The sequence below is a fragment of the Dermochelys coriacea genome, chromosome 17, assembly GCF_009764565.3.
Source record: "Dermochelys coriacea isolate rDerCor1 chromosome 17, rDerCor1.pri.v4, whole genome shotgun sequence".
Classification (NCBI taxonomy): Eukaryota; Metazoa; Chordata; order Testudines; family Dermochelyidae; genus Dermochelys; species Dermochelys coriacea.
The window spans coordinates 13,070,067-13,080,524 of NC_050084.1; the positions used below are offsets into that span (position 1 = coordinate 13,070,067).

The following is a 10,458-nucleotide window of genomic DNA, read 5'->3' on the forward strand; positions in this document are numbered from 1 at the left end:
TATTTGAGAGAGGTAGATTGGGAGACATGCATTAGCTCTCCAGATTTCTAACACTGTAGTGTTTTCATACCCTATCCCTGAAAATGGATTTCCAGTTAGCTATGTTCTGAAGGAATCACCATTTCCCCTCTACCCTCTGGTGCCTCAGAATGAGTACTGTAATTGATTAGGATTGGTCTGCTATAAGGGTACATAACTAATTCTAGTTAGTATGGAATCTATACTACATTAGGTTGTTTGAGTGTACCACAGTGGCTTCTACCCTACCATGCCAGTCAGACATAAATAGACATACCTATGGATAGCAGCTCCAGTTCTTTTAAGTATGAACTTCTCTCCTGGGACTACAAGGATGAGATACAGCCCTGACTTTCAGCTTGGAGGAGCTTAATTCACATTTGCAGGTCAAACCGTAGTAGTAGCCCCAATAGATAGGTTAACTTTGTCCAAGTCTGACCTGAGCACTATCACTTAACACTGGGTTGAAATATAGATACTGTAGCACCCTCAATGTTTTTGGGGTAGACAGATTTGGGGTAGACAGTGAAGCTAGTATAGTGGAGGTAGTTATAAAAACTTCTTACACAAAGATTGTAAGTCTAGTCCTACAGCAGCATCACCTTGCCAGATCCATGTTTCTGAACAGCGGTTGCTTACTAGATTTTGGATAGTAACTGATGTGCATTAAACTGCATGGGTGTCCCCATTTCTGCACACCATCACCTGACCAGAATGATTAAGCATTCCATCACTTATGGTTCTCCTTTATGCAAATGTCTCCTTATGGCCTGATGTAAGGGACTTAAATTTCTGCCCATATACAAAGAAGAGAAAATAGTTACCACTATTTATTGGATTTGGATGGTAGCATAGTGTTCTTTCACTCTTGAAGCAACACATTAGAAGCCAAGGGCAATTCTAACTGCTACATGCAGCAATAAAAAAAAAAAAAGGAAAGGTACATTCAGTACAGAACTCAGAACAATTTTCTTTTAGTTTCCAAAAGAAAACCCAGACTATGAGTATGTAATGTTTACATTGCATACTTACTCAAATTTTACATATTTCCTCATTAACTAAAATTCAGAATATAAAAAAGTTTATCCATGTTAAAAAGCAGTGACTCAAATGTTATCCAGTACTTTACTGAATACCATATTAATCCCATTACTGGTGTTTGAAAGTCATTTAAAAACTTGTTAATTTCTAAACTTTAATTTTTTTTTTTTAAAGTTTCTTTCCCCATTTCAACACTGACAGAATGACATACCAACAGCTGCCACATCAAGATACAGAGACAAATTTGACATGGTTAATGCATTACAAACTAGGACTCAGATCCCTACAATATGCACAGGACTTGCAATTTCAGTAGAAAAAGCTACACTTTTGTTCACTCCAACAAGACAGATGGTAAGGGTTCAACATCCATTTGTGTGGTAAGCACGCATGTCAAGGAGCGTCATTTCCTGCTTAAATTCTCCATAGCTCATTGCAATTTAAACAAAAAATGGGAACACACACTGCAGGTTTAGAATACTGAGACATTGTCAGAGTGGAGTTAAAGCAGATCTTCAGACCTAACAAAAGTAGGCAGTGATTAAAATAACACACTTAGAAATATGTTTGCATGTTGCTTGAAGAACTGTAAACAGTAAATCCTTAAGTCAATGGTGCTCAACCTTTACGTACCCGTGCGCACAACATTCAGCAATACATGAAGCTACAGGAATTTTCTGCACTAGTATCTCTGGGGACTCAATGCTTCAACCTTCTACTGCTAACATACATCTTTTTGAAAAAGGAAATCACAACTGAGAACATTTCTACAAACAAGATTACAGTGCTGGCTTTAAAACCAGTTTCTAAGGCTCCGACTGAGTCCAAAAAGGCCTCTGGTCGAGTTCATTCAAGCTCTTTGTCTGAACGGCACTACTGCAGTGTAAGAATGATTGCAGCAAGACGCCCACAGGTCATTTCTACATTTATTTTTTTACCAAAAAAAGTTGTGCAACAAATAAACATTTATATATTTACATTGGTTTTCTTTACCTGTTAGAAAAATTGTATTCTAAACCTCTGATATAGAGTATCTCAACCCATACTTGATAAAAGGAACATCTGCCCAACGACTCCACTTTAAATGGATGTTTACTCTGGAGTTTAAAGCACTAGTAATAAATATTAGATGGAACATACTATACAGAACACACATCTAATATTTAGGCCATGCTTAATACAGTTTTACGGTAACAGAATACTTCACTTTTTTTGGACTAGTTTTGTCTAGATCATGTTTAAACAATGTTGGCTGAACCAAAGTCAAGTTTTATCAGATTGTTTATTTAAGTTTAGTTCAAACAAATTAGGAGCCACACTTGCCTCCTGAAGCACCTAACCATCCGTTTTGACCAATCAAGACCTATTAGAGACTTAGTACAGTAGAAGAAGAGTACTACATCATACAGAAATTTCTCCCCTCTAAATGGAGAGATTTGTTCTCACCTCTGATACTTAAAGTGGTGGGAAATGTTTCGTCGGCCTTCTTGCAGCAAATGCCTTACAGTAAGAAGGTATGTTTGCTTTCTAAGCAAGTCTTGGGATTCGATTCTTTTCCCTCTCCTCTTATCACCCTCCAAAACCTGAAAGGGTAGGAGTCCAAATTTTGAACAGCTTTTGTGTTTTGAAGAAAGCACAAAATGGTATGAGTACTGAAGCCACAGTTGGGATGGAGATTTTGTTTGTTTTTTAAGTCTGGATACTAGTTAGCATTTTGCCTTATTCTTGTACCCCAATCTTTCCATGAAAGTTTACCAGAAGTTACCTTTAATTTGAAAAAGCCCAAATTAGCATATTTTAGTACATTTGGCATGACATTTACTCTGGTTGGGGGGTGGGGGCGGAGAGATGGATTAAGTACTAGTCTGATACCTGGCACATTACTAATTATGACCTGAGCTGTTTTACTGGAAGAAAAATGCTGTCTCTCATTGGCAGCAATAAAGAAGAGAGGTCAAGTATGGGCAGTTTGTACCAAGAATCTAATTGTTTTGCCCTTTATTCACACAAATGGCATTTTCTCTGACACAAAAGAGAAACACGAGAAGAGGAAGGGGTCATTTCTAGCAAGTGTTATTTCCATGTTAGGATGAATTACAAAGTAAACTCTAGAAAAGCACACAAGAAAAAGGATTTAAAATTAAGGGTCAGATTTGCAAGAGTTTGCACGCAGCATCGTGGCAAACTCTTATGGAGACCAAGCCTGATATACAAGCAAACGGGGGCTACAGGCCGGGTGCCTTTTGCAAATCTGGCCCCAAATGATTCTGCTGAACAAACTTTAAAGTTACAGACTATGCCCACATAGTTAAGCACAGGGACACATTGAAGATAGTCAATAGCTATATTTTCATCGGATGGTTTTTGGTTTGAGGGGTTTTATGCATTAAGTCATTAATTAGACCAAATAATACTTTTTATACTTGTCTCCACTGCTGCTTATTCTCAGATATTAGCATTGTGACTAATAATTTCAAGCAGCCCATGTTCACCTTTTTCTTTCATTAGTGTAGCAGATCACATGAATGTATCAAAATAAATCCATACAACAGATTCAACAGTGGTATTTCCCCAAACCTTGAGCCAGGAGAGGGTAAAGCTTTGAGGTACCCAGTTTAAAGTTGCTCATGTCAAAGTTCAAGGCATTTGAGAGAACTAAACATCAAGACAAGCTTTAGCTCTACTCTAGTCAATACAAAATGTGTTTAATGAATACATTGTCTAGGGTTGTTAGACAAAAGAGACAAGTTGTTTAGTGTCACATGTAACAGATGTTACTCATACCATAGAACTCCATGCATAAATCAAATCTCCACCTTCATCCAGGGTAAGAATCAGAAGTTTACCTCAAGGGTAATTTAAATACTGTTGTGAATTCATCCTAAATATCTATCATCACTATTATACATCATACTTTCACACAGTTAAGTTTATTTTCAACTCTTTAGTGTTTTTAATTAATTTTACAGTACAACACATAAGAACAGTGTCCCTTAAGTAGACTCATATTTAGTAGAATCAACTAAACTTGCTTCTAAATCTGAAGATGTGTTCTTTAAATGATCTAGTTCAATCTAGCTGACATGAGGGAAGAAAAGGCATGGCACCAGCGACTGGAAACTGTTAAATCAATGTATTTTGGATTCACCGAGTTTCAGAGAATATGGTATTTAGCTTGTTTGAGGGTAAATGAAGTATCAGATTATCAGCCCTACATTTCTGTTTAACACATTGGCTTAAGGAACCAATAATATTGCTACCACTTCTCATTCTAAGGACTAAAATGGACCATAGAATACTTTTCTACATACTGCAAGTTTATTTGTTAAATAGCAAGGACACTTCTGCCGGCCAAGTTCAACACACAAAATATTTGGTTTAAGAATTTAAAGACAGAAGGCACTTTCAACATTCTACTTCAGGATATATTGAGTGTAGACACACTGTTTACAAATTTTGCTTACGTTTTAAAAATAGTTATTAGAAAGAGCAATGATAGCACTACTGTGTTTCATTTTCAAGAGCATGTTTACCTACTTATGCCACTCAAACAGGTAAGACCCTTTGAAAGGCCAATACGTGTCAGTTCTAAAGTTCATTTCTAAATATAACACAAATCAAAGAACCTGAAAAAGATCAGTGAAATTTCTGTTTAGTCAGTGCATTTCTCAGCTAGCCCAGTAAGTCTCTGGTACCCACTGTAAATTACAATTCTATTTTGCAGCCTTCAATGTAATGTCAGATTGTTGTTGGTAACACTGTGTTGGGCTGTCTGACACCAGTTTAAAATGAAAAACAGATCTGCATGAAAATTAAGCCATTCCAAGAAGTGCTACTCAGATAATCTTATATAAGAGATTTCTCCAGTTTCAGCATACCGCCTTCCTGTATTAATTTCCCAATGGTGGCTTTTTGCAGGCTATTTTAAACAGTCTTCATTCTGTACGGATATTAAATTACAATTTCATTACTGGATATACCTGATGTTTTAGCTTTAATTCCATTTTCATTAATAGGGAAAAAAAGATGGAGCAAAGGTAACATCACTTGTATTGCTGTACTCACCACTACGAGTGCTTCTCACAAGACACTATATGGGCTCATTCCTTCCATTATTTCAATCAATCAACTATAAGCTGAACATTCTTAAAGTTGTTACACTAACAAAATTGACTGTACAGCGAGTTCTGCAGGAATGGATCCAATATTTCTAGTTATTTACAATATCATGTTTTAGTCAAATCTACATGTTTAAGTCCATCTGCTAAAAATGTAATACACATACTGTAAACATGGCAACATTAAATATGGTACCTCTATTCTAGCACATTTAAATGTCATGATCACATCTCATCATATCTGAAGTTGAATTTATACACAGGATATTTTCTAGCATTACCCACTTTACAAGTTGCGAGGAGTCTAGATTTTGTGTGGCTAAGAAATTTCTTCAAAGTAAAGTTAAAGCTTGTCTTTGATTGTATTAGAGCCGTCTCTTTTGTAGCCATATTTAAATTGAAGATTAGCACAGAAATTATCTAGGGCCCCTTCCAATTTACAGTTATTAAAAATATCAGTTATGATTCTTGGGAAAAGTGTCTGATATGAAAAATAAAAAATTACTGCAAAATAAACTTAAATGGAAGTCAGGTCTTCAGACTATCGGTCAAAAGTTCAAACATGTGTTATTCCTGTTTGGGCTGGAGTTGCCGTTTCCAGGCCTCATTCAAGTAAACTAGTCGTTTGTAGTTGATGATAAAGAGAATGAAGTTCAGCAAATATGTGATGACGCATATAATGCAAAATTCCTTCAGCACAAAGTACAGAATGTATGCCAGGTACAGTGACCCTACTACTGACACTATGGAGGATGTCATGAGGATTAGAGCTGCTACTGCACTTGCTGTCATACCTGCAACAAAAGACAAAGTTATTATTGCTACTTTAATGCCCTCATTCCATAGTTAAGCAAAAAAACTGAGAAAGGACTAAAATTTTAACTATTTCTATTCAGTGAGTTTGTATTCATATAGCTCTGTTTAAAATACCATGAGTCCATGCTGGTTGCAAATCACAATTTGGAGCAGAGTTTCTAGGTTTTGTATTGCAGTTCTTTTTTGATCAGTAGTGTGAGTGGTATTATCATCATCTTTCATGTTCCTGAATTATGGGAAAGTTACCAGTTGATCAGGTTAGATCTATGAACATTTTCATTGGTTTTAGATCAGATTACAGGGCCGGGCAGAGATGGGTTTGCATGTGTTACTAGTCACACATCTTATCTCACTTGTTTGCCTGCTTGCCACATGCAGTCTTTGTGCCAGTGCTCATATTAATGATATAGAAGAATACTAAAAGCAAGCAAGTAAACAAAGTAACTCTTGAAGTTATTAGGAGTTTTAGAGCTACCACTGTGGCTGGACAGCTAGACTGGTGTAAATTGTGACTTGCACCAGTGCAATTTATCGTGGTTTCATCCAGGTTTAGCAATGTTTATATCAATGTCCTGTTTTATTAACATCTATATTGTTATATACTTTAGATCATAAACAAAGTTAAATACTTACCAAGTAACATTTGTAGTATATAAAATACAAGTCCAAAGACACTGTTTGGCTGATTTATTGCACTGTCCTTTCCAAAGATGGAACCCAACAGACCAAATCCTCGACCCCATCTGTAAAATAACAAACACCAATAATCCCAGATTTTAGAGTTGCTTCTTTCTAACCCAAATTTCACTTTAGTACCATAGGAGGATGTCCTGGTGCAACTAGAGCATTCCCTATATGTAGCTCAAACTTTGCTTTTAAAAAAAAAAAACCAAATACTTTCTCATAATGAGGGTGCACTGGATATAACACTATCTCATGCATCCATGCTAAAATTGGGATTTAGTATATTCAGTACCAGTATAGCCACAAAAAAATGCAAGACACATTATAACGAGTCATTTCTGTAGGAGTTGTCAGTTTGAAAATCTTGCTAATGCTTACAAACTATAATGGTAAATCAGGATTTATTGAGGAAACCGTTAGCAGAATCTCTCTCCACAATATTATACAGAATGTGATTCTTATGTAGCATCTCAACTGGGCAGGCTTCAATTTTATAAAGTTATAAAAGTAATAGTACAAAATAGCAACTACAGTGAGAAGGAATTTTCTAATCAACAATTGTGTATTTGTGCTAGGAACAGATGATTCCTTCTTTCTAAGGCCGAACACGTCAAGAAATATTAGTGGCCAGAGCAAAGTAAGGATAATTTTTTTAAAAGTGACAACTGAAAGAGGAGATAAGCAAAGTAACTCGAATACTGAAGCAATGTTAAATTACAGAACATTAGATTTCTATTACTATTTAAGTTAGATGTCACCTGCATTTTCTCCAACAATCAAGCCAAAGTTTCCCTACGTCTGACTTTCCCACACTTTAACAACCCCGATGAGGATGATTTAGTGCTTTTCATCTCCAAAACACTTGCAAATCAGGTATGCTTTATGAGCAACATTTTCAAAACATCCTCAGATCAGACACAGTTAAAGCCAATCAGCCACTTTGGAAAAGTGGGCTTATTGGTTTAACTACTATACTCACCAGCCACCTCATCCATCTCCCCCATACACTGTAGAGAGAATTATACGCCAATTCCTAGATAGAGTATGACTAGATATTCAACCGTAGTAAAACCACACTAATTTGTTCTAATATGATTGTGTTCCTTGGAAATGCTACATGAATCCATGTTCTCTTAAACCTCAAAATGAATGCATGAGAAATGAAATTTAAGTATAAATATTAAAATCCATATTGCTTAAACAATTTGTTCTTCCAGTGTTAAAAATAGCAAAATGCCTGGTTTCCTCAATAAGCCAAGTGTCAGCAAAAGAGTTGGGTTTTTTTTAAATTAAATCTTATACTAGGCAAAAATTTAAGTTTATGACCCTATTCACTGGTGGACAGCTTCCTATAGCAAGTGGACTTTCAGTCCTAGGTATTATGCTCTTACCTACTTTGACCTCAATCCTGCGAACACTTATATACAGGTTTAACTTTACTAATTTGTGTAAGGCCAGGTCTACACTACAGAGTTAGGTCAACGTAAGCTGCCTTACGTAGACCCGTGTAAGCGTCTACACTAAGATGTGGCTCCCAAAGATGTAAATCACCCACTACGTTGACTTAACTCCACCTCCACGAACGAGATAGTGTCTATCCTAAAAACATCGACCTAAGTGCTGAGTTACTTACGTCGCCTGTTGGCTGTCAACCCCAGGATGAGGGGGTCTCCAACTATCAGCCCTGGGCTAGGGGTTAAGGCATTGGAAGCACTCTTGGTGAGGGTGCACAGAAGGAGCATTAGTGTGGACATGAAACACCCTTTTAATTACTGCTGTGGCTGTACGTCAACTTAAGTTGACTTAATTTTGTAGTGTAGACATATCCTAAGCGTGACAGAGTTCAAAGACTGGAAAACCTACAGCAGATTCCCATTGTTACCACGCTCGCCTAACCAGTGGCGCACAATTTCACGCCACAAATCTGTGTAAGGAGTGAAAAGATGTGAAATCTCTTGTACTTGGTTCCTTTCAGTGTCTGTCTCAAATGGCAAAGTGCATTACTAACAGGCAATTTATTATTGCTGATATTTAATCTGTTTGTGAGTTGGCAGCATTTAATTTCTTTATAAAATTCCTGGGTGGAGCTCCAGTGCTTCTGATGTAGTACTTCTCACAAGTGTCACCTCTAGAGTTCATAGTACTGTCCCTCCTCAGCACTAAACTTTTCTATCTCCAGCTTGATTGAATTCTTCTCAGGAGATCATAATTTAAACTGAAGTAAATATTCATGATAAATAGAATGCAAATTACAAGGCTACCAGTCTCAGAACCAGATTTGGGTTTCTTAGCCCTCATCTTGCAGGACTTGTAAGGGTTGGAAAGGCAGTACACTAAACTCAAGTAGGGTCTTCATGGTCCCAGAAGCATGGACTACTTCCAGAAAACAGAAGTAACTTGGCTGTGTCATTCTCTAAGTTACGGAGTAGCTCTCATGAACTTATTACAAGTACTGATACGAACAGTCAAATGTTCCATGCATCTGGTAGTTATCCAACAGAGGAAGTATGCCAGAGTAGCACCAAGCAGACATATTAACAACATATACTTATATTTACAACAATGTGCAACTTTTTTCTACAAGTAGCTTCTCAAACCTTTTTCTCTGTTGTAATAGCACAAACCTGGTTTCCTTCAAGTTTGGGCATGCATGTAACTTCTCTGCATCATTCGGTCATCTCAATTAGAAAGTACAAAGAAAATCCCACTTCAGAGTTTTTATTATATTTGCATTTTGTATACTGAGTGAGTGATCATAGTCTAAAATTTTTTGGAAAGTCTGTTGTAGATCATTAGTTCTCTGGTGTAGTGAATAGTAGTAGTATAATCACAGTTTTTGGCAATTCAGTTAATGTACCTTGGCAAAAGAAGGTCCTATGCAATCAGGGGCAGTGGCTTTTGGGATCAATATGAGCATATCGTTTATTAATTTGTCTATGGCAGGTTGCTAACCATTTCCTATGTCCTGATGGAGGCAGCCTCTACTGCTGACTGTATAGTGTTCCATCTGCATTAAAACTTGCATTATTTTAATAAGTAAGATGGCTTGCACACATAGCTCATCAAACATCATCCAAAGTCTAATGGATGGCTATGCAGTACTGCACAAGATGACATAGCCCTTTCCATGGAGAAAGTGCACAAAATGCATACATAAAGTATGCTTCTTTCAAAATCAAAATGGGACCCTAAACTTCTTGTATCTTCCATTTGGTGCAGAAAAGTTTACTTGCTTTTCTCTTTTGCTATGTCTACACTACAGCAGAACAGCTGCACCCAAACTTAACACTTCAAGCTTTTAAAGCTGCAAAAAAGCCAACAAAATATATAATGAACTATTCCATGTTGCAGACACCTCTACCATCCTGATCTTTTTACAGCTACATACAGATGGCTAAATTTAGTGAGCCCCTCATTATAGGGCTGACTTCAGAATCTTTCCATTAGCAAAACTACCATGGACTTTAGAATAACTGCAGGATCAGGTCCACAGGCTTAAGTTCTTGATGTTTCAAACTTGAGTTTGTGCTCTCCAACCTATAGAAGTTCAAAAAACTTAATTAGATGCTTCTCCATCCCTCCCCCCAAAGAAAATGAGCAGCCTTACAAAAACATAACTTCCATTAAATATGTAGTTCAGTATCCATACCAACAAAGGTCTTCAAATAATTAGAACTATACAGCTCACCACAAAGATACTCATATCCCATGGTGATGATTGCAAGGTAAATAACTAGGGCTAGTTGATTAATTGCCCTTAACTCACGCGATTAACTCAAAA

The 10,458-nt window shown here is 36.8% G+C and overlaps 1 protein-coding gene across 1 annotated transcript in view; it reads right to left on the reverse strand.

The window, feature by feature from the left end:
• Nucleotides 1-2,736: 2,736 nt before the first annotated feature.
• Nucleotides 2,737-10,458, reverse strand: part of VKORC1L1 (vitamin K epoxide reductase complex subunit 1 like 1) — a 28,711-nt gene continuing 20,989 nt past the window's right edge. The window contains exons 2-3 of the mRNA XM_038375236.2: nucleotides 6,627-6,736; nucleotides 2,737-5,971 (exon numbers count right to left, since the gene is read on the reverse strand). Coding sequence (XP_038231164.1) covers nucleotides 5,745-5,971; nucleotides 6,627-6,736 — 337 coding nt within the window. The 3' untranslated portion in view covers nucleotides 2,737-5,744. The remainder of the gene's footprint in view (nucleotides 5,972-6,626; nucleotides 6,737-10,458) is intronic.